This window comes from Camelus ferus, chromosome 18, assembly GCF_009834535.1.
Source record: "Camelus ferus isolate YT-003-E chromosome 18, BCGSAC_Cfer_1.0, whole genome shotgun sequence".
NCBI lineage: Eukaryota > Metazoa > Chordata > Mammalia > Artiodactyla > Camelidae > Camelus > Camelus ferus.
In genome coordinates, this window is record NC_045713.1 from 10,488,582 (window position 1) to 10,512,023 (window position 23,442).

General features: G+C 57.5%; 1 protein-coding gene across 5 annotated transcripts in view; it reads left to right on the top strand.

Moving 5' to 3' along the window:
* SDK1 (sidekick cell adhesion molecule 1) overlaps positions 1-23,442 on the top strand; it is a 718,389-nt gene that overhangs the window by 520,318 nt on the left and 174,629 nt on the right. For all 5 annotated transcript variants that reach the window (XM_032459946.1, XM_032459947.1, XM_032459948.1 and 2 more), the window contains exons 9-14: positions 1,056-1,250; positions 3,332-3,448; positions 4,415-4,582; positions 5,410-5,512; positions 7,642-7,818; positions 16,194-16,330. In XM_032459946.1, the coding sequence (XP_032315837.1) occupies positions 1,056-1,250; positions 3,332-3,448; positions 4,415-4,582; positions 5,410-5,512; positions 7,642-7,818; positions 16,194-16,330 (897 nt within the window). The remainder of the gene's footprint in view (positions 1-1,055; positions 1,251-3,331; positions 3,449-4,414; positions 4,583-5,409; positions 5,513-7,641; positions 7,819-16,193; positions 16,331-23,442) is intronic.

Here is a 23,442-nt window from a genome sequence, read left to right on the forward strand (position 1 = left end):
CTCTTGTCTGCCCTCTTCGGTGGCCTGACCCTCTTTGGCTTCAGGAAGAAGGAGAAGGGGACAGTCTGGCTACCCAAGGCTCCCGGAGAGAGCCCGAGAGGAGGAGCCTGCGTTTCCCTCACAGTGAGGCCACCAGGGAACAGTGCGTGTGTGTGTCACCACCTGGCCGTGTGCGCTGACCACAGCCACGTGGGGGATGAGCCCCCTCTGCTCTCGGGCTGGGGACAGCCCCTTCCTTTACAACTGGGTCCTGCCCCTGTGACCTTGTCCTTGGTCCACCACATACGTGCCCCCCCCCCAAACGCAACCTCTACTCCTTCCAGGTGGCTAGACCGTGCGGAGCTCCAGGCTCCCTGAGCCAAGGCCTTAATCTTCACTGTCTCATCGTCAGGATGAGGGCGGGGCACCGGGGACAGGAGCTGGGCGTGGAGCCTCAGTCTGACGCTGTCCTCTTGGTCACAGTCTTGGCCGAGATCTTGGCTCCCTCCCCTCCTGGGGGCAGGACTGGAGCCATCACCATGTGCTGCAGCAGCGTGGATCTCAGGCCACGGCAGCTTCCCCACCTCCACGTCTCAGACCTCTCTGTCTCCTCAGCCATAGCCAGACGCATCTCATGCACTGGTCACTCTATGCATCGCCCGCTCCCCAGCCCATCACTGCTGTGTTAACCGGTGATGCCCAGCCCCTTAGACCATGCTGTGTGCTGGGCACTTGGAGTTTTACATGTATTGACCCAATTAACCTTCACATCAGCCTTGGAGGTCACCGTGACCACATGCTTCTCGGCGTGAGGAGACAGAGACAGGGCGAGGTTCAGGGCTGGGGCGTCTGCAGCCCGGGCACCCAGGGGTGGCTCCACTCTTTCCTTCATGCCTCTCGACGACTTCTTCACATGAGCTGAGAAAAATGGCACCTTACAGGGAGCTTGAAGGGCCGCCAGATGAGAAGGGGCCCGTCGAGATGCTGCCGTCTTAGCCTTTGAAACATTTCACTTCAGTCCTCACGTAAGGAATTCCTGATGTTTTTAAATGCCCAATTCTTCCCACTCTGCGCAGGGTCCCCTCCTCCCGCCCTGCAGTGGTACAAGGATGCTGTGCCCGTCAGCGCACTTCGGAACCCTCGCTACCAAGAGCTCCCCAGCGGGGGCCTGTGCATCCAGAAGCTGCGTCCCGAGGACTCTGGGATCTTCCAGTGCTTTGCCAGGAACGAGGGCGGGGAGATCCAGACCTGCACCTACCTGGACGTCACCAGTGAGTACTGCCCGGTGGCAGAGCCAGGCCCCTGGGTGACCCTCATGCCCCAGCTTCCCAGCCTGTACCCGGTAGACACACGAGAAAATGCTCGTATCTGCTCAGCCCCCGAGGTAGGCGGACAGGGTGCTGTGGCCGGAGGGGGCCCGCGGGAAGGGCCTCACCTCAGGCACCACGAAACCCACCTGTGGGTTCCTGCGGAAGCTCCCCCGACGCCCGGGAGCAGCGGACACACCAGCAGTCCCCATCCCAGGCCCCCCACCCCTGGTTCCTCTGGCTCTCGATTCCCCTCGTGCTTGAGGGCACTGCTCTACTGAGAAGCAGGATCAAGTCCCCGTTTTTCTGGACGAAGCTGGGAGGCCTGCTAAGTGATCAGCGCCTTCCTAACCTGCCCTTTTGTGCTTTTCCCCATCTGCTTAGATGCTCTATTTTACTTCTATTGAGCGATTATAGTTCTTCTGTGAGTTTCTTTTATTATCCCGTTAACAGAAATACTTCGGCTCTCCGTCTGAAAAGTAGAATCAAGGTAAAGGTTTCATCGTGTCTGTGGGTTTCCGTGTCAGTCTCCCACAGTCGTAACACTGTGCTAACACAGAGCAGGAGTTGGTGGCTGTGGAACCCCTCCTTTCACATTTGCCCTTTCATGAGCCTTTCGAGAAAGCAAGTCACTGTGAGTGTGTGCGTGGCCGGCGGCCTTTGTCAGCCGGAACTGTTAAATATTAAATATTTAAAGATTCATGCATGCGTTTTGGTAGACTAGGGGCCACTTCCTTGAACCTGGCCCGGGAGTCGAATTTCTCCTTCATTGTGGAGCCTAGGAAACCAGGATTGCTTCAAGCTGCAGAAATAAAACTGGGAACTTCGGCCGGAAACTGAGTCTTATCAATTAGAATGGCTTAAGCCTATCTTGGACCCGTGGGCCAGGGTGCTGTGGGGCAGGGAAGGGCGAGCTGCTTCTGTAAAGGGCCAGATGGTCCCAGCTTTCAGCTTTGAGGGCCGTGCTTTCCGTGGTCACCACGCACCTCTGCTGTCGTAGCCTTAGGGCAGCGCAGACGGTTGTGAGCCCATGGGCCCGGCTGTTCCGTAGAATTTACAGAATTTGGCGACAGGCTGGATTTGGCCCGAGGTGGTGGTTTGCAGACCCTGCTGCAGTGAGAGGCCCAGAGCAGACCACCTGATCTCGCTCAGCCTCAGTTTTCTCAGCAAAATGGAGAAATGGAATCCACGCAGGGTCTTGGGAGGCTGGTCTGGGAAATGTAACAGAAAGTGCCACTTAACCTGGTTACCATGACAACTGGAGAGTGAACAAATAAACAAGTGGTAATGATAACGCTGTGTTACCTGTTTCTAAGTACAGGGCTTTGCAAAATGGATTTTTTTTTTTAATTAAAGCACCTTTAATGAAAGAAAAATGTAATGTGGAAAACAATCATTATTCGGTCACTTAGCAAGTGTTTACTGAGCATCTTTGTCAGTTCCTCTGGGACAGAGCCCTGGGGAAGGCGAGGAGGGGCCTGTGAGGTGTTGTTACAGCCTTCCCTGCGCCCCCAGCGCCTGGTGCAGAGGGGGCTCGAGGGGACGACAGGAGCCTCGAGACCAGAGGGGAGGCCCCTGCGTCTCCCAGGTGGGCACGGGGATGTGCTGCGGAGGGACCGCCCGGTGGGGAAGGGGGGGCGGGCAGCTGCGTCCACTGCATCCCACCCGCCTCCTCCGCTGGCGGCGGCAGCCCAGGCTCCTCAGGGCCCCACACAGGACCTGGGAGGCCTGGGGCGCAGTCGGGGTTCGGGGATTTCGGGTGTGGTTGTTGGCAGAGTGGTCCTGGCTTGGCTGAGCCCTCCCTGATGCCAGCTTGTACGCCGTCTCACAGGACCGCCTGTCTCTTCAGGTCATAAGCACAGACAGGCAGTTTCAGGGAGATGAGAGTGAAGGTCCCATCACTCCTGAGAGGCTCCACTGGTTATGGCTGCAGTTACCTCTGTGACCAGCCCCACAGAAGCCCGTGTGGACGCGTCCACCAGGCTGGCGGAGCGTTTCTCGGGGACAGCGCACTGACTGTGTCACTCCTCACCCCCTCTGCCTAGATGTTGCTCCAGCCTTCACCCAGCTGCCCGTGGACACCACGGTCACCGACGGGATGACGGCCGTCCTGAGCTGTGGAGTGTCTGGGGCTCCCAGGCCTGCCATCACCTGGAGGAGAGGTAGGCGGCTCGCGCCTGGGCGGGCCTGGGAGGTGAGCCGGTGGGCCGGGGGTCCAGTCTGTCCCCCTCACTCCCGTCCATTCAGTGAAGAGTAGACAGCTGTGGACTGAGTGCCTGCCGGGTGCCGGATGCCAGGGGCATGGTGTGGGGGGCGTCAGACGGGCAAGGCCCCCTAAGCTTCACGGAGCTCTCGGTCTAGGAAACATGTTCCTTTAAATGTGCGAACATCACCCTCCTGTCGACCCTTCATCCGGTGCCTTCGGCCAGTGGGCTCCTTAGGACACCAGGTTGTGGGCTCCAGCCGCAGCCTCCCTGTGTGTGAAATGGGGGCGTTCTTCCCTGGTAATATCAGCTCCCACGGCGCCGTCTACACGTCAGGCACACCTGTCACCGGCTGGACAGCACACGCCGTCCATCCTTAACAAATGCCGGCTGAGCTGGGTTCGTTCCCATGTAGATTAACTTGTCGTCCTTGGTGGACCATCTCTGGGTCGAGCGTCAAAACGTGCATCTTTTCACGCCCAGCAGACCGCCTGGTGGCTCCTCGGCTCTCGCGGGTGTGGCTGGTGCTCTGCACCACGGCTTTTAGACAGAAAGACCTGGGAAGCTTCTGATTCATCAGGGGGGGACTCTTTAATACCTTTTCTTTTTTCTTTCCTGATGTAGAATGTAATAATTGCTTTATAAATACATTTTCAAATGCATACAAACACAAAGAAAGCTTGCAGTCACCCAGCGGTACCAGTCACACACACAGACCGCCGTTTGTTTAACCAGATCTCTCAGTGTTGGACAGTCGGGATGGTCTTGGTTTCTGTTACTCTAATTAACGCTGAAGCAAATGGCTTTGGTTGTTTTCGTGCACAAGGTCGGCACTTTCTCCTGGTGATGTCCTCAAGCGACTCCCTGGGGTGCGGGCGCAGCCCTGCCTTCCCTCACACCCCCGTGTCCTCCGTCTTTACTCAGGAAACCGCATTCTGGCCAGTGGCTCTGTGAGGATCCCTAGGTTCGTGCTCCTGGAGTCTGGGGGTCTGCAGATCACCCCCGTCTTCATCCAGGATGCTGGCAACTACACCTGCTACGCAGCCAACACGGAGGGGTCCCTGGACGCGTCCGCAGCGCTGACCGTGTGGAGTAAGGACCACAGCCCCGTGGGACCTTCTGTTAAAGATGGTTTAATCACCGTGTCGTCTGTGCTTGGGGAGCCTCCATGCGCTCGGACCCGCTAATCTAATCAGAGGAGAATCATTATTTTTACAACTAATTCATAGAAATCTGCTGAGTAATTAATTTTCCAGCTTCTGAAAGAGTAATTAGAAAATGTATTCAAAGATTTAGTGGGGATGTTTCAGGAGAGGGAGAAGATTGACTTTTTAAAGTCAGTAGGCAGGGATATTATCTCAAACTAACTCGAGTAACAACTGATAGGCTGGCTAGCTGTGTGAGCGTCACATAAGAAAACCGGATCGAGAATTAAAATCAGACAAGACCCTGCACCTCTGAGCACCCGCTTTCCTGCCTGATTCCCGGGAGCAGTAGCGGCCCAGCCCCCCAGACTGTTAGGTGCCAGTGACACGGCGCCAATGACAGCGCCTGCAGAGTGAGCGAGCACAGGGCGGGCAGCAGGAACCACCAGGATGGTGGCGGTCTCGGGAGCGAACCGGTGCTTCCTCGGCATGTGGGACCCGATGGACCTGCATGCGACCCTCCCCTCGTTTTCTTCCCGAGGGCCCAGAGGTTCTGGGATGACCTGAGAGGGCGAGACAGACCTGCTCCCTTGGCCGGGATGTGGGCGGGCTCGCGCTCAGTTCCCTGAGCCGTTCTGAGCGCTTCCACCACACTCGGGCGGCCAACGTAAGAGACAACCAGGAGGTTTTAATGTCAGGTGAGCAGTTCATTACCCCCAGGGGAGGAGACTGCCAAGCGTGCAGTCTTGTCTGAGCTGTGTCTCGTCTTCCCAGATCGAACGTCCATCGCTAACCCTCCGGAGGACCTCGTGGTGATTAAGGGGACCACGGCCGCGCTGCACTGCGGAGCCACGCACGACCCCCGCGTTCCTCTCCGGTCAGCTGGGTCGATCGCAGCGTTTGGGGGTTCACTCGTGTGCTGTGAGCTGGGGGCCTGAAGTCGCGATGAGAAGGGGGATTTGGGGAGCTTCGATTGCAGCCGCGGAGCCCTGGTTTTGGTGTCTGACGGTCTCGGGTCCCATCAATCATCACACACGTCCCATTTTCCACTCCGGCCTTATGTATTATTTACAGTGAGCCGTGTTCCACCTCATGACTTCAGTGCGGCTGTCCGTGATTTTTCTGCCGAGGTTAATACACTATCTGCAAAGCGTACCTGTCAGAGGCCGATACTTAATGAGAGAACGATCTGGAGGGACTGGATGGGATTGCGGTGGTGTTTGCGCTGGGGCTGCGCTGGGCCCCGGGGGCTCTCTGCTCCCGGGGTGGTGTCCCCGTGCCCTGGGGCGAGGGGGCTCCACGTGGGAGAAAGGCAGCCTTGGTTATTCAGCATGTTTAGGGGAGACACGTGAAAAGGAGGGACCTGGTGCCGTGGGGGCTCGCTGTGGGGCTCGGGACGCCCTGTCCTGGCTGGACTTGGACTGGGAGGGGCACAAGGAGGAATGTGGCAGTCCAGGGAGACACCTGGCAGTAGACAAAGGCGGATGCTGGGGGCGAGCTTCTTCCCAGAGCTGCGCCTTCAGAAGGTTTTAATTTTCATTTTAATTTGGAAATGAATCTAGGAGGGAGGCTCCAGCTCAGTCACAGAGCATGTGCTTAGTGCACGTGAGGTCCTGGGTTGGACCCTGGTACCTCCGTTAAATGAGTAAATAAATAAACCCAATTACCTCCCCCTACAACAACCACAGCAAAGTGAATCCAGAAAGAAAGAGACAACTTCCCAGTGTTTTCGTGCCAGAAGGCGGACGGTTAGCTGAACGGTGCAATCCAGGTGCCCTCCTGCTTTCTGCAGCACTTCGCCCGGCGGAGAGGGCGGTGACTGCAGGCGCCTGCGTCACCGGATTCTGACACTAAGCCGTTTTCTCTCTTCTTGGGCAGGGGTTTGGCAAGTCGTTAATTTCCCCACTCTGCCTGCCTCTCTGAAGCTCCCCGGAGCTCAAAGTCCAAGTCTGGTTTAGTTAGCAGAATGTCGAATGCAAAACCAACCAACCAACCAACGAGTTAGGGATTGCCTGGAGAATCCGGGACTCTGGACGAGAATGCGCTCGTTTCTCAGTGCCTGGGGAAGTGTCGCCGAGAGACCGAGCAAGGACAGACGGGGCGGTTTTCTGCTTCTCTGAGGGCCCACAGGAAACCCCCATGGATCATTGGGGTTTTCGCGTAGCTTTTACATGTGATTAAACGGACAGAAGTGTCGCTTCCTCCCTGAGAAGGAATCAGCCTGCTCACCCTTGGGCGCCCCCTGCCCAGGGTCCTCTGCCCCACCCAGAGGGGGCCCTGAGGACGAGGGAAGCCAGATGCCGCCCCCAGCGAGCGCTCCATCCACTTCCTAATGCGCAGCCAGTCCTGCTCTGTCTGGGGACTTGCAGACACCGGTTTGTAAGTGTCTGCGCCCTGGGTGTATTAAGCCTTTAGAGAATGGGGCACATTTTGGAAAGAAAGCCAGCACTGTCACCCCATCTAGCAGTGACATCCACAGGCTCGACGGGCTTTTAATCGTGTGCACATTTGAAGAGAAAAGTGTGTAAAACGTCATCAAGAATTCAATGAGAAAGAAATGCAGTTTTAGGGACAAGCTGCCGGAATGGCTGGATTTTAAGAAAACACGTTTATGGGGTGTGATCTGTTTTTTTCAGGAGTTGGGTAGTTCCACCCTGGGGATGTTTTGAACAGCCCTTGCCTCCCATGCAGGCGGCACCCTTGTCCTCCCGGAGCAGGAGGTACAGTTGTCACAGTGACAGGTGTGACCACGACTCACAGACGCCCTGTCCTAAACCCAAAGACGATGAATGTTTACACTTAGCTTTATCGTCCTGTTTTAAGTTCAGCATCTCTGTATTGTGAGCGAGACATCTGGTTGCTTTTTTTTTCTTTCTTTTACGTTACAATTCACGTGTCGTAACGTTCACTCTAAAGGAGCATGAAGTTCAGCACTGTATACGGTGTTCACAAGGCCGTCGGCTGTTTGCTTTTTAACAGACTCAGGCCTCTCTGTTTGGCCCACAGCTACGTCTGGAAGAAGGACAGCGTGGTCATCACCCCATCCAGCAGCTCCAGGATCGTGGTGGAGCAGGACGGGTCCCTCCTCATTAGCCAGACGTGGTCGGGGGACATCGGAGACTACACCTGCGAAATTGTTTCTGAGGGTGGGAACGACTCCAGGGCAGCCCGCCTGGAGGTGATGTGAGTATTGCGGCTGCCGGGTGCCTACCTCCTCCTAGCCCACTGGCCCTCACCGCCCCCCCCCACGTGACCGTCACTTAGCCGTGTGACACCCACACGCGGCCCAAGCCAGCAGTCAGAGGCCACGGCCTTGGGCCTCACAGGCAAGTACACTTATCTATTTGCTTTTGAAAAACGGTGCCCAGCCTGCCCGAAGTTCCCCGAGCACAGATGTACAAGAGTAAAACCCGCAAGTGGAGAAGCAGGGCAGGGCCGGGGTCCAGCCCGCTGCCCTGGCCGATTCAGGGCGCACGGGGCCCTTAGAAAAGGCAGTTCTGAGAGGCTTTCCTCACTGCTCTCTGCCCACCACAGTCCAGGCAGGATTCTGTAGACAAAAGTCAGTCCCTGAAGGAGACTCTGATCGCTGTTACAGGGCCGTGTCTCATCTGCCTTTGAACCCCCAGGCACAGGCCGAGGGGACTGAAAAAGAAAACTCCTGCTTGGTGCTCAGCACAAGTCCCCTGTGTTTGTCGCACACAAACCTGAGCAAGCAGCTTTCCGGCAGCCCCAAGTGTGGGGTTTGATGGGGGAGCCACGTGCAGCTGCGAGCCCAGAAAGGCAGCCGTTGTACCCCTGGGACCTGGGAGAGCCTGGTTCCTCCTCCAGGCTGGTCTCTGTCCAGGACGACCTTGTTCCCTGCAGAGGTCACCCAGTTAGTCACGACACACAGGTGCCCGTGGCCCAAGAGCATTGGCTGGGGTCCCGGTGCGGCAGCCACACGGGGGTCCCGACTGTGCCTGGAAGGATCGGGCTCCCTGTCCCCTGCCTCTGGCCACTGGACCCGCTGACCTCGGGCTCTTCCGGCCTCCTGGGCCCCCGGTCCCCCTCCAGGGCGCCTCGGCCTCCGCTGCCTCCACGGCTTGGGCTGGGTCCTCTGTCATCTCCCCCGAAGGGCACACCCCTCCCAGGAATCAGCGCAGGACCCCTTCCTGCCAGCAGGACGTGGATGTCCCACCCCCACCGGCACTGCCCAGGCGGGGAGAAGCGCCTGTTTCTGTGAGCCCTTCCCTCCCTGGGCGGCACGGTGCGTCCCGGGTGCCTGACTGTTGGGCGCCCCTTGGGCGCTCGGTGAATACAGGTCAGGGGCTGAACGAACGTGCGTCTGTTACGGGCCCTCGGCGACCGTCCCAGCGACTCCGCTCATGCCCTGTGTCTTCCCTTAGGTGCCCCCGCGCCCCAGGCCTCCCCACAATCCAGAGCCGGGCGCCCAACCCTTGCTCAGCCCTGGTTCCCTGTCTCTCCTCTGTCCTTAGCTCGCGTTGGGGATTTTTTTAGAAAAATGTTGATCTTGTCGGCGTCCATGACCGGTGAATTCACACAACGCACTGTGCTATGCACATTTTTTAAACTCCCTTTGAGAACTCTCAGATCGTCCATCACGGGTACCAAATAAATAAGTGTTAGCATTTCATGAAGACTGTCACAGGAGCTGAACCGCGTGCTTCCAGCACAGCGCACTCTTCTCCCTCCGCGCGCTCTTTAAGCTCTGCTGGCTTGCACGTCTCCCCTGCTATCCGCTTATTTGATTTCCTCTAAGTGAAATACAGTTTTTTCAGCAAGTATTGCTGTTTCTATAAAATAACAGGTTTGCTGTAATGGTAAACGCCTCATCACTAAATACAGAAATATTTGCGGGCTTGTGATCCAAACCAGTTCAGGCACAGCTGGTTGCAGGACTGATCTGGGAGGCAGTGCCGTGTGAACTGCTGGTGTAGCGAGCGTCCGTTCTTCCAAATCCGCACGAACGGGGAAGGCTGTAGGGTTAGAGCGTCGTGCGTCTGCAGAGCCAGCACGGCCCTAACTCTTCGGCCTCGGTAACGACAGCAGTAATAATAATCACCACTCAAACGTCTGCAGGGCATTTTGTGCTTCTCAGAGAATTTTCAAATCAAGCTTGATCGCATTTCCCTGATTTACTCAGATGATGGGAAAAAAAATCTCATATTGCAGAAGTGACTGGAGATACTTACAGCAAAATAGTGGCCTTCAAAGGAGCCCGGAAGCCTGCTTCCCCGCCTCCCCACTTGAGTTAAAAGCTACTTTGTTAAATATAGAAATTAGGGGCGTTCAAGTGGGCTTTCCAGAAGCAGGCCTTCGGTGGCTTGCTCCTGCTCTCCGCCTGTCTTCTCGGGGGTTGGCGCCCGGAGCCCTCTCTGCTGTGCAAGCCGGTGGCGGGTGCGTCCCGGTGCCCCCAGCACCCCACAGGGAGCAGTCGCCGTCCCCACCCCTGGGCGAGGCTGGACCGGGGGCCCCTCCCCAGCTCTGACTGACTGTGTGACTTGGGGCAGGTGGCCTCACTCCTCAGCCTTGGTCTTCTCACCTGTGAACTGGGCACCTTGTCACTGGACACGTGAGGTTTGAATGGCCGGGTGCCTAGCTGGGGGTGGGGACACTCAGGCAGTCACAGCTGTCACTATGCCTGATGGTCTTGTCCCAAATGTTCCTCCTCCCGTCAGCGGGACCCCCACCTCCACAGCTGGGCCAGGAGATCTGTCTCACGTCCTACTGTGTTTTGACCAAGTTCTCATGACCCTCTGACAAACAAGGCCTGTCTGTCTGCTGAGCGCCCAGCCCCAGGGCTGGCGGGGGCTTGTCAGGCCCCCGTCGCCCCAGGCAAGCCCTGCTCCACTCCCTAGGTGGCCCTGGGCCTGGGTGCTCAGTGCCCTGAGGAGGGCTGACTTTTCAGCGGTCGGCCTCACCCCTCCCGAGAGGAGAGGCGTCTGTGGTCCCGGCCGGTCCCACGATGCATCCAGCAGACGGACGACACGGGCACCGTCGTGCCGGCCACCGGCCGTGCTGGGGTGTCTTCCCCCTCATTGGCCAGGGCCTGACAGGAAGGAGCTGGTTCCGGGCGACCCCCACCCCCAGAGCTCCTTGCTGCACTGAGCACACCGGAGGGTCCAGGCTCTGAACGCTTTATGGATTGACTGTTTAATCACTTAGAGACCCAATTAGCATCTTTCCTTCTGAGATCGGAGACGAATCCTGCTGACACGCCGAGCACAGAGAAGAACCTAATCCAGGGGCCGGCATGCAGGCGCGGACCCAAGGCGGCGGGAGAGGCCTCTCCGAGTAGAACTACCCCTGACAGAGCCGCGGCGAGGCGCCGGCACGCAGCACGGTTTCTCGAGGGCGACCGGGCCCCGTCGTCTTCGTCCTCAGAGCGAAGGCCGAGGAGACGGGTTTGACCAAGTCACTGTGCGTGCGCGTCAGCGAGGCAACGGGTTTTACAGGAAAGCACCCAGTGGAGCCCGTCCCGCCAGCTCGGTCCCCGCGGCCGCAGCCTCGCCGGCCGCCTCCCCCGAGCCTGTGTCAGAGCCGCTTCCCTCAGGCACCCCGCGCCGGCCTCCCCGCGCGCTCCGGGTTTTGTCCGGGCTGGTTTCCGACATTGCCGTGCTGTCCTCTGCTGGACAGTGACTTCTCTGTAAACTACCAAGTGACTCAGCACGGGCCTGGCCCCGCTGTCCTCAGATCTCGCTCGTTTGTCTCCCCATCTGCACGCCACCGTCCGTGAGTCACTCTGCTGATCACTTCCTTTCAGAGCTGGCGGAGAAGTGCCCAGACACGGTCTCGTCCTGTCAGGTGTGAGTCTCTGAAATGGACCCGGGGCACATCAAAGCCTCACTTGTCTGTGGACGGCTGAGTCAAGAATTTCACAAAGCTGGGTCTTCCAGATAACCGGAACTCACCATTTAAAGAAGCCGGGTCCGTTTCCAGTGTATATTGAACAGTTCTTTGCATGCGAAACAGGTAACGGTGAACACAAGAGCGATCCTTGAGGGTGTTCCCATGTAGAGAGACTGGAACTAGGAAAAAATCTACATTTCCTTCAGGACTCTGAGTCCTGTGGTGCATGTAAAAGCCGCACTGGGCCTGAGCCGTCCTCCTGGACTTGACGGTGGACAGTGCTGAGCAGCGGTGGACAAGCATTCGTCGCTGTTTCTAGATGCACCGCAGGCAGCGATGTGCCCGGCACCTCGGATCCTGCTCACAGGGTCTCCGGGCTGCTTTGCCCTTTCACTTCCCCAGTCTTATCAATCTTTGTAAACATCTTTCCCCCTCGTCCACCCTAGGCTCCTGGCTGCCACTGTTGCTGTTTGCAGGCCGGCTTCTGCAGCCCCCGTGGCCTTCCTCTTGGTGGCTTTCGCGGGGCTGGGAGGCGGGAACTCAGAAACCACTCCTCCTGGACTCACGCGCTGGGTCAGGGCCGGGCAGGGGGATCGTGCTTAAGTCCAAGGACTCCAGGCGCTAAGGCCCGGCCAGGGAGGTTGCCCCGGGGGACCTCTAGACAAGTGCCAGTGACCAGCCCACCAGTGACATAGCGCTCCAGCCCCCAGGAAAAGGCTGTTGTGTGCCCTCCCTTAGGCCCGGAGAAGCATGATCTGAGGTGGGGTGTAAACCGCGGTTCTCCCGGCTGTGGGACGTTTAGGCTTCAGACAGGGACCCCGGACAAGGTGCTGAGGGGCGGTGGTAGGCCCGGGGCCGCAGCATGACTTTCCTACTGTCACGAGGAGCCTGTCCCTTTCCAACCTGCCTCCCCCCAAGTCCGTCCATCCTCGAGGATGAGATGGCCCTCCTGCAGGGCTTGTCCCGAGCCAGCTCTGTGCCCCCACCTCTGGCTCCCGTGTCCTTGCTCGGACTCTGATGTGCACGCCTGCCGCGGCCACCTGCCCCCTAACTTCGGACCAGCTTTTGTCTCATGAGCTGTCCCCTCCTGACGTCACACCCACCATCATCTGATGTTTTATCTCCAGGATGCTTTCTAATGAGCCGCCCTCGGGGTCCCTTTCCAGCCCTGGAAGGTCAGTGACACACAGATAAGACAGGAGTTTCAAACTCGGGCGTCCCTTACTTGCCTTCCTCCACGACCCAGTGCAAACCCTGCACCCCCCCCACCCGGTGCCCCCAACCTCCCCCAGGTCTTACCTGCACCCTCAGCAGGCCTGGCCCCTTCCCTGTCCTCCTCCCACCCTCACACCTGCCAGGTGTTAGACCCCCACCTCCTCCGCAGGGTGCCCAGCCCAGCGCAGTCCCCCAGCCACCCCGTGCCTCCACAGCAGCTGTGAGCCCCGGGAGGGCAGGGCTGTGGCAGCCCCCGCCCCGTGTCCCCTGCCCTGTGCCCCCGACCCGTGTGAGGCTCAGGACGGGTTGCTGGTTCATCCCTCCTCTCCTGTGTGGGTCACTTCTCCACCACCCCACGTTTCACTGTGTGCCCACTCCAGCCCCGTGCCCGGCCCCGGTGGAGGGAAAGAGGCTACAGCAGAGAAGGATGCGGATCACAGTCCCACACGGTGCCCTGGGGTCCCTGCACCTGCAGGGCTTCGCGATACTCGTGGCACTGAAACATCTATAAATTGCAGTTCGAGTCAGGAGGTGGAAGTGACTGGTTCTGCTCGAGAGTTAGCCAAGGGTGACAGGGAGGCCCGGGAAGTCCTCACGGAGGAGAGAACTGGACGCTGAGCTGGGTGTTCTGATGCAGGGACCTGCAGTCCGCGAGCCTCTCCTGGGAGCACACTGGGAGCTGGGAGTCGTCAGCATTGCGGCCGGGATGTTCTATGCTCTCAGGAGAGCCCCTGGCGTGGGGATGGGGCTGACGAGTGGGGCTTGGGGGGAGCGGCACGACTCCTGACAATGTGGAGGGTCCCAAGTGCGCCCCGGAGGCAGCAGGCAGGGAGGGTGTCAGGGTGGTCAGGGCCCTGGGAGGCTGGACTATGGACGGAGCAGGGGGTTGGTGGTGTGGGTGCTTCTGGGGGACAGCACGTAGGATTCGTGACTCACTGGACACGTGTGTGTGTAAGGGTGGACAGCGGCTGGGAGTGGAGGGTCTGGAGGGCAACCACTGACTGGAAGGAAGGGCGGGCAGGTAAACACATGAGTGGTGGGAGGACTGACCCACGACTCGTCAACCCCCAGAGGTAATCCTCTGAAATGTCCCGTCCGACTTGCTTCCTGCCCCTGTGAGATGCCACTTAGGACCTCCCCGGGCCTTCTCTGCTTCACACAGGTCTTTTTGGGCTGTGTGGTCCTGCCTCTGCTCCCAAGGCCTCGGGCCACACGCGCATCTCTCCTCCTGACTTGGCAGGGGGACGGCGGTGGCCATCGGGGAGGCTCTTTGAACACCGGCAGTGCCAACATGTAGCACGTGGCCCCGAGCACCAGCCAGCCCTGTCAGCCTCCGAAGTCCACGCTCCTCAGGTCAGAAAATCTTCCCTGCCAGGGCAAGTCTCCACAGTGCAGTTCTGACGCTGACTGGCTGGAGTTAGCACAGACCCCGCAGGAGAAGGGACTGTCCCCAACTAGACTGTCCGCACTTCACACACCAGCCACGTGCTCCCGGCCCCCTGGGTCCCTAACGGACTCACTGATGTTTGGGTCTCCCACTGCCCCCAGTTCAGCAAGTCCCTGGAACAACTCAGTCCAGTGCTCACTTACGACCTCGGTCTTATCATAAAGGGTAAGAACCAGGGCCAGACAAGTGAAGAGGCGCCCGGGGCCCGGTCTGGGAGGGCCCCAGGCACGAGGCCTCCACGTCTTCCAGGTGCGTCGCCCTCCCGGACACACGTGTCTGATCTCCACCCAGGAAGCTCCGCTCAGCTTGGCGTCCAGCTTTTACTGGGGCTTCATTCCACGGCCGTGCTGGACTGAACCATTGGCATGTGATTGACCTTGGGCTCCGGCCCGCACCCCTCCACTTCCCAGGAGATCCCAAAGTCGGGCTGACATCTCCGGCCCAGAGTCCAGCCCTCTCATCGCAGGGTTGGCTTGTCCAGCGCGGATACCCGCTCCCGGCACTATGTAGGCCCCCCGCCCCCGGGCATCCTTTAGCTCGGACTCGGCCCCTGAGGGGCCACCGTGAATAGCAGACGCACTTCTGTCACTCAGGACAAAGGCCAAACTTGTCTTATTTGGATAAGTTTTTCCTCATTTATCCTTAGTTTGTTGTCAGGTAGGACTGTTTCAGCAACTGTGGTTTGGCTGCAGAACAAACGAGTTCCAGCAGAAAACGGGGCTCGTGGAAAAGACGGTTTCGTTCCTGGCGTTTCCCTGTATCGGCGTCCGCTGGACGTCTGAGGGAGGTCCCGTTATTGGAGAACTCAAGTAGAAACAGCAGCTCCTTTTCAGACTTAAAATTGAATTCACAATTAAAGAGAAAACAAGACAGCAGTTCAGGCTCCAGTTTATTCTTCATGGTACTGATTTAAAGTCGCTGTCTACCTTAGGAATACGAGTTTGTTTTTAAATGGTGTGCATGGGTTAGAGAGAGCTGTGTTTCTCAGGTAGCTGCAGCACGTAACTGCTTAATAAATTTCAAAGAGTAATGAGTACATTTTTTAAATTAAAAATATCAAGTCTAATTACGGCTTTTTGTGCTGACCTCCGTGCGCCAACAGGGATTGGTGTCCAAGAGAGACCAAGAGCCAGTAAGTAGGCGAAGCGGGTCGCAGTGGGCGTCCCCCTTCCCAGCACTCCTCGTGGGGGCAGAAGCCGTTCCTAACGGCCGGAAAACAGGGTCCTGCTCCCGGATCGCGGGACGTGAAGGTTAAGTACGGGGCTGGGCAGCTCGCGGTCGCACGCCCCTCGGTGGTAGAAACCAGGCAGCTGGACTTCAAAGTTTCATCCCCAGTGAAGCCCTGCGAGGGCCTTTCCTGTTAGTAACTTCCGTGCAGAACTTATTTGCCTTGATTGTGTCCCCATTTCGTCGCCTTGCTGGTGGGTGATGTACTGTTCTCCACGGGAGTCCAGTTAGGGCTCTCCCCACATTTCCCTTTCAGGGCTTCTCCCAAACCTGCTCTCTCCAGCAGAAGACAGCCTGACCGCAGAGCCACACGCTCGCAGCCGTGAGGCGGCCCTGTCGTCCAGGAGCGCATGTGGGCACGGTGGCTGGCGACTCCCAATGGCTAGTGGCGGAAACTTACACCGTGAATCACAGCGCCCCCGACCTGTCCCTGTCCCTGTTCCAGGGCGTGCTGCACTCCCACGAGCAGCCTCTAGCCGTAAAATCAAATTGTTGGCCAAGTTTTCTACATTAAATTATACGCTGTATAAAATCAGCACTCCCCACCCATTCCAGTGAGAGGCATCGTTTGTGTAGTCCCTACCAGAGGGATTAAATCAAATTACGTTTGGAAATTGTTCTTTAAAACATTGTGAACAGTGAAAGGTTTTTTTTGTTGGGCAGGGGAGTAGTTAGTGTTTGTGTTCGGGGCATATTTGATGTTCTGCATTTTCCAAACATCGCACCCCAGGACTGTAGAGGATGGGCCGGGAGGCCAGCCAGCGATTCTGACGTGTATGTTTTGTTTGTTTCTTTTTCTTTTTGTTCCTTTGTATCCAAGTGAACTGCCTCACTCCCCTCAGAACCTCCTGGCCAGCCTGAATTCCTCCCACAGCCGCACAGTGATGCTCTCCTGGGTCCGACCCTTTGATGGAAACAGCCCAGTTCTTTATTACATCGTGGAGCTGTCTGAAAACAGTAAGTAGCCAAGTCAAATGGTCACCGTGGACAGTTGTCAGATCTCTCTCTGCTCTCAATTTCCTTAACCTTTACTTCTGACTCAGACCCAGAACGACGAGGGAAATGTTAGGATGCTTCACAGAGTTTCAGATGAAAACCACGGCTCTGGCTTTGGAGAAATTAAAGGGCGGCGTGGGGGGCCTGGGCGGCGCAGCAGAAGGAGTGCGAGCGGGATCCAGGCCAAGTCCCCAGTGGCCGCGCACACAGGGTGCCGGGCTCAGCGTCGTCCCCCGAGCGAACTCGGAAGTGCGTTGCCTGGGCCTCCGCCGGGGCTGATCTGAGGGTCAACAGTGCAGTAATTAACCTCTCCTGGAGCTTGTCTCCAGCGCAGACACGGTGCCGAGTGATCAGTGGGCCCTTCTTCCCTCGCCGTCCTCAACCTCTCAGCAGCAGTCACAGCATCCTTCATCCCAACACTCTTCTCCTTGGCGTCCCTCCAGCCCCACTGGCCAGCCCTCCCTCCTGTCCCCTGCTGCCCCTGGTCACTCCTCCCTGCTCTCCCAGGACCTCTTCCTAGGAAATCTCAGGAGTCCCTGTGATTTCAAGTGGCATCTTTTCCTGATCTTTGACATCTTTATCCGAACCTCTGGGATCACACGTGGAACCCAGCCACTTCTCTCCATCTGGTTGTGTCACAGACGCCTCCGACTCTAATTCTTCAAGGTGTGTCTTTGGGCTTTTTTAACCCTAACTCTGTTCTCGCCTCATCACTGCGGCCATTCTAATCTCGTCAGCACCCTGGGTGACTTCTGTGTCACTCAAGCCAGAAGCGCAGGAACAGCCCCTCTCCTGACCCCATGCTGGGCCCTTCCTCTGCAGAGTCCTTCCCGGGGCCTCCCCCAGGGTGCAGCTGGCCAGACCACAGGTGTCCGGGCCCTCAGGACAGTCCAGCTCCCCGGGCCGGCAGCTCGCCTCATCCTGCCAGTGGTATGAGAAGTGGGTCCGGTTTCAGGACAGCTGGGAGTGGTGCTCCTGCAGTGTCCCCTCCACCCAGACCTGACTGCCCTGCTGGCCCTCACGGGCACTTGGCACTGCTCACGGCCCCGGCAGAGACACCAGGGCCCTGCCGCAGGTCCTCCCGAGCGACCTGTACCTCTTCCTCTGGTCCGGGACTCCCTCAGCGAGTCTCCTGATTACCTCTCGTCATTCCCTTTCCTCTCACACGACAGACCCCGTGCTGGTCACCACGGGCTCAGACCACAGCCGGCACCGCGCCCTCATTTCGTAGCTGAGGAGACGGACGTGTGGGTGTAGGTCCCTGGTCCAAGGCCCCAGGAAGTCACCGGGGAGGATGGGGCTCTGCCGAGGTCACAGGAAGTCACCGGGGAGGAGTGGGCTCCGCGTGGTGTCAGCACCTGGAGCCTGTGCTCCCCCTGATCACCAGGCTGCTGCAGAGATGTTTGGGGGGCAGACCCCCCCTCTTGTGATTTAGCAGCAGCTTTGGGGTGAATGTGGACCTAGGATGGCACTTGATTTCCGTCTCTGTGGGGATTAAAGGAAGCCACTCTGTGAACCTGCCTTTATTTGACGGCTGCCCCACCCCCAGCCGCGTCAATGTTCTACTTCTGTGTCCTGGTTCCTAAATGTTCAGCCTTGACAACACTGGCTTCAGGTTTGAGCACATCTCGGGCCAAGGTGCGGGGCTGCAGGCCCTCACTCCCCTGCCACAGTCATCTCTGGGGGCCCATGTGGCCTCTTTCCTCAGGGAGGGGCAGGGGTATGAATGGAAATCAGCCAACACACACCTTGGCTGTAGCCCAGCGGCTCTGGTCAGAGACGGAGGGGTTGGCATTATTTACTGAAGGAACTTCTCCTGAGAAGGTAAGGTTTCCCTGAGGACGTCAGGGCCATGGGGCTCGTAAGAAAAACAGGACTTGACAGTAATGTGTACAGAGAGCAGGGCTCCTGCCATCAGGATTCCCACAGAGATGACCCCCACTGGGCGTCTGTCTCTTTGAGGGCAGGACTGTGTTTTGCTCATCTTGGGACCCTCAGCAGGTCCTCGGAGATGAGCAGGACCTGGCTCTCAGGTGGAGCCCCCTGGTGATGGACCCAAGTTATAGTCATAGACCATCCTTTCCCCGGTCACACAAAATAAGGCGTTGTTTCAAGCGCCACGCCAGCTGCTTTCTCAACCCACTCTGTGATCGGTTGGCTCTTTCAGTCAGACCTCTTGCCTAAATAAGAGACAGGTTTACGTCCAGCCATTCATTCCAGCCAGCCATCCGTTCATCCATCCATTCACCAAGTCCTGATGGTGTCTGCCCCCGCCAGGCACTCGGCTGGGTGCTGAGAGGTCCCTGCTGTGATGGCGGGGACCGGGTCAGGACCATGGACACATCCTGCCGCCGCTGCTCCCGAGGGAAACCTACAGGGTGCTGTGCGCAGGCAGGACCTGGAACCGAGGAACAGAGGGGAGACAGGCGAGGGTGAGCGTGACAGGAGACCTGGGCCAGTGGAGGACCAGCGGCAGCATCGACAGAGGCCGCTGAGGGGAAGCTCTGAGGCATGTCTAGACACAGCCGGCTTTCAAAGTGACTGCGGCTTGCTTGCGGGGCTGGGCCAGGATGCAGCTGGGGGTTGTGCAGTTGCCTGGGGACGTCCTCCCTTGTGGTCGATGGCCCAGCTCACACACCGCTTTCCTCCGTATCTCCGTGACCCACGGCCCCACCACATCCAGGCAAGATGGATGTTTCCCTGCCGAGGCTCCTCTACCAGGATATGTATTTCCCTGTGAGCATCAGTGTACTTGTAATAGTCACTGGTTTATGTGTGGGCCTTCCAGCGAGCCCAGGCCCTTCCGGGGGTGGGGAGGCATGAGCCAGGATCTTTGTCCTGTGGCAGCACAGCAAGGGCCTGGCACATCCTGGGTGTTTCCGTGGGTGAGCAGCGTCCCTCTCACTGCGAAAGTGACCGAGGGCACCATCAGCCCCTCATCCGCCCCTGGTCTCCTGCTGGACCTGCCTGCAGCTGGCCAAGGCTCCAGCTTCTTTTCCTTGAGAGCCTCTGTGGAAGAATGTGGAAGAATCTTGAATGTTCTACACTGTTGTCACTGTTGCATCAAGTGTTATTTTCACACGAGGAATTTAAAGTGGCTGAGACGGTCGTCTCCTGGCCGGTCCTGACTGCAGTCGTGCAAATCCAGGCTGGGGCCTGGGCCCGATCAGCCCGGGCTGCTCCCCACCAATGAACTGTGTGTCTTCCTGTCGTGAAGATAGCAAGGCCAGCGCTGTCTTCCAGGCCAATGATCCGGTGTTTATTTTTACTAGGAACCAGTGCCTGTAAGAAGCAGCCAGACATGCTGGCTAATCACGGTCAGAGAGAACAGCCAGCAGAAGTACACTAACATGGAAATCGCATTTGGCCTCCTCTCCGTGCTGTGCAAGTGGCCGGTTCTAATAGCTCCATCCAGTGGTCCCTTCATCCAGCTACTTGGGGTCTTCTCTGCAGCCAGCGCCTCCTGGCAGGCTGATTAGGACGCCGTTCCCTTGGGGACCGTGGGTCTGGCAGGGACCAAACTGGCTGGGGTAGTGGCAGAGGCAGGCGCTTTGCGGCACCTGTGCTCCCGACAACCCGAATGCCAGCCGCTACAGCAGGGCCCCGTCAGAGCGTCTATGGGGCAGAGCCCTGGAGCTTGTGCTGAGCGTCTGTCCGTGCGCCTGACCGGGGTCGAGCCCTTCGTGGAGGGTGCGTCTGGCCCTCTGCAGGCATCCTGAGTCCTCTCTGTGAAGCCAGCACTTCTCTTGTTCCAGGCGTCTCTGCAGTAAGCTAGAGAGGGTGACAGGGGCTTAAAGCCCGGCCCAGGGCACAAGCCTGCCGGGCTGAGAGCTCAGAGGGTCAGGCCGGGTGGGGCAAGGGGAGCCAAGGGCGTCCCTGTGTTGGGAGACAGCAGGGATTCTTGATGTCTTCACAGCAAGGACGCCTACACAGGCTGAGAGTTCTGTTGCATAGCAAAGGAATCTGGCCCACTCTCTAAAATGTTTGTTGACTTTGAGCAAGAATAACCTTTAAGATCATTATGATCGCAAAAGGGGGAGGACTGCCAGAGAACACTGGCGAGAGACCTGGAGGTGGACTGAAGCGCAGATCCCTGGGGTCTCAGCAGCCTCAGGGTTACCTGATCTTGGGGGGCCTGCACTTTTCACTGTTCTTGAGCTATTTCTGCAACTCTAGATGACAGAAAACTCGTAGTAAGGCAAATGATGCTTGTCCTCGGAAATGGAAGTAAGTCGTGTCCTGGTTGTAAGCAGTCTTTGCAGTCACTGGTTGCTGCTCTGTAGCTGTTGGCCGGCTTTGCATCTGCTTGTGGATTCACGCTAGCATTCCTGACAATCAATGCGTGTGTGTGGTTTGAATTCTCTTTTGACACACTGTAACATCTTACCGGTTCTTTCATGAATTAATGGCAAGTCAAGTCTTTGACATGTATTTATTTTATATTTGGATGAGAGTCATGATTTTACCTTTTCAAAATCTTTCCTTTAACACAAGTGAATTGGTATCATATAGTGTTAGAAGCGCACATCCTCCTCTAATGCAGGTTTCCATGGTAACCCCGATATTTGGGAGAGGCCATCTCTGTGTCTCAAACTAGTTCTCAATCTGAGCCTTTCCTCCTTTCTATGAGTTTAAGACGTTTTGCTACTAAAGTAGAATGATCTTGGTCTTTTACCACTTAGAAAAGGTATGTCTTTTTCCCATTAATTTTTTAAAAATCTTAATACGTGTCTCCTGGTAAGTACTCACAGCTAGCAAGCATACTTGTATGAAAAAATCGGAGTATTTCATCTTATTTAGTTCTGTTAGTTTTTAAGTATGAGTGTTCATAGTGGTGGTTTTGCATTAAACCTTATAATACATAAATTGAATTAAAGGAGAAAAACCCCTGGTAATTTTTTATGATTAAAGTTAGGTAAGCTCATTAATTTAAAAAATGTAGAAATTATTTAGAGCACCTAGAACAAAAATACTCCCTGCAGTCCGTCATGTGTGGAAAGCCCGCCCCCCGGCGTGGTCCCTCTGCCCCACCGCCGTGGTCTGTCCGCCCCACCGCCGCCAGGACTCGGCTCCGTCGCGTAATCCTTCCGCCCTGTCAAGCCCCCCCCCCCGCTTCTGCCTTGGGGGAGAATCACCCCACCTGCCCACCTCCCGTTCACGCCAGCCCCTCGTCTCGCTGAAGCCGTGTCATCACCCTCCGAAGGACACACCACTTCGCAGCCCTCACCTGCGGGACGCCTCTGCCCCTCCTGCGCTCTCGTCACCCTCCCTCGGCTTGACTTCTGTCTCCCTCCCCATCCTCATCTCCCAGTTTTCTCGCAAGCCGTTTTCTGGCTCATCTGACTTCATTTCCAACCCCCCCTCCAAGTGTTGGTTCTCCTTCCTCGGGACACCGGGCTCCTCTCCCCACGGCTCCCGGGGCCCACCTCCCGCCGGGCTGCAGCCGCGTGCGTGTTTCCAGCCCGGTCCGCGGACTCCCGTGCCCACGTGCCCTCCGGCCCGCTCCACCCAGACGCCCGCGGCTTCCTCCGACTCCAGCTGTCGGAGTGGAGCTCAGCACCCGCTCCCCGAAGTTGCCCCTTTCCAGGTTGGAAACAGGTGCCCTCCCTGACTCCTCACCCTTCCCCGCCGCTACGAAGCCATCAGGACATCCGGGCGGCGTCACCTCGCACGTTTCCGGTCTCGCCCCTCGGCAGCCCCGGTCCCGACGGCTGCGCGCGGCACGCAGCCCCGCCCCTCCGGCCTGCCCAGTCCCGCCGTCCGCGGGCCGCCAGCGGGGCTCCCTGCGCGTGCGCGAGTGGCGCTCCGGCCTGAGCCCTTGCAGGGGCTCCACAGAGCAGGGGCCCCGCGGGGCCGGGCAGGACCTCGAGCGCCCGCAGTCGCCTTTGGCCCCCACACGTGCTTGTGCTTCTAGCAGCCCGGAGACTAGCCCCAGCCACCTTCTAACCTGATGGCAGCCCCGATTCCCTCCTGTGCAGGAAGCCCCGCGCGTACAGAGTAGACACCAGGCTTCTCAGCATGGTGCACAGCGCCGGTCATCATCTGACCGCCGCCTGCCGCTCCGGGTTTATCTCCAGACACACATGCTCTGCTTTCCATGCTTGAGCAGCAAGGCTCTGCTTGCAGTTCCCCGAGCGCCCAAAACTTCACCACTGCACCTCCGCTCGTGAGCCTGAGTCATCTCCCCCTTCCTGCCCTTCTGGCTTCTGTCAGCTGCTTTGTGGCATCCCCTGTGTGCACTGCCCCTAGTCTCCTTTGGGAGGCGCAGTCCCCATCCTCCTTCTTCTCCTCCTCCTCCTCCAGGAGGTGTTGTCCCCGGGCTCCTCCTCCAGGAGGCTTTGTGATCAGTCTCCTCCTCCAGGTTGCGCTGTCCCCAGGCTCCTGCTCCCACATTCCAGGCAGCAGGGCTGAACTACGCAGCAGGCAGAGCCGGCCCTTAGAGCACCAGCAAAGGCAGGACACCAAAACTAATTAAAATGTCCTGAAGGAGACTCATAATAATTTTTCCCCACCCCAAGTTTGCAAAGATATTTGTTCCCCTGTGTGTTCACTCAGAAATCTGTGGTTCTGAGCCCACGTTCGCGTCTTACCGCTATTTCACTTTGCGTTTCTTGGATCGCTGGTACTGCTGAGCACGTTCTTCCGAGCTGCTTGCTTTTTGCACCTCCTCTGCTGTGATCTGTCAGCTTCCCTTCCCCTTTGTTCCTATCAAGGCCTTAGGGGTTCTCCTGTCATTTGTGACAAGAAGTTTTTCAATTTGCTTTTTGCCCTTAATTTTTGTGTATTACTTTTTGGCACACACAAGTGTTTGATTTTTATGTAGTAAATCTTCTGATACTTCCCTTTACAATTTCTTCCATCACTTTTATGCTGGGATATTTCAACACTATCAAGCATGAAACACATGCTTTTGTAAATTTTCATCCTGTTTGTAAAGTTTTACACATTTAACTCGAATTCATCTGGAATTTAGATGTATGTATTCTAACATACTTTTTTTTCCCAAATGACTCCATCCTCCCAGCACAGTTTGTTGAGTAATCCGTTTATTTATGGGTTTCCTTGTTCGTACA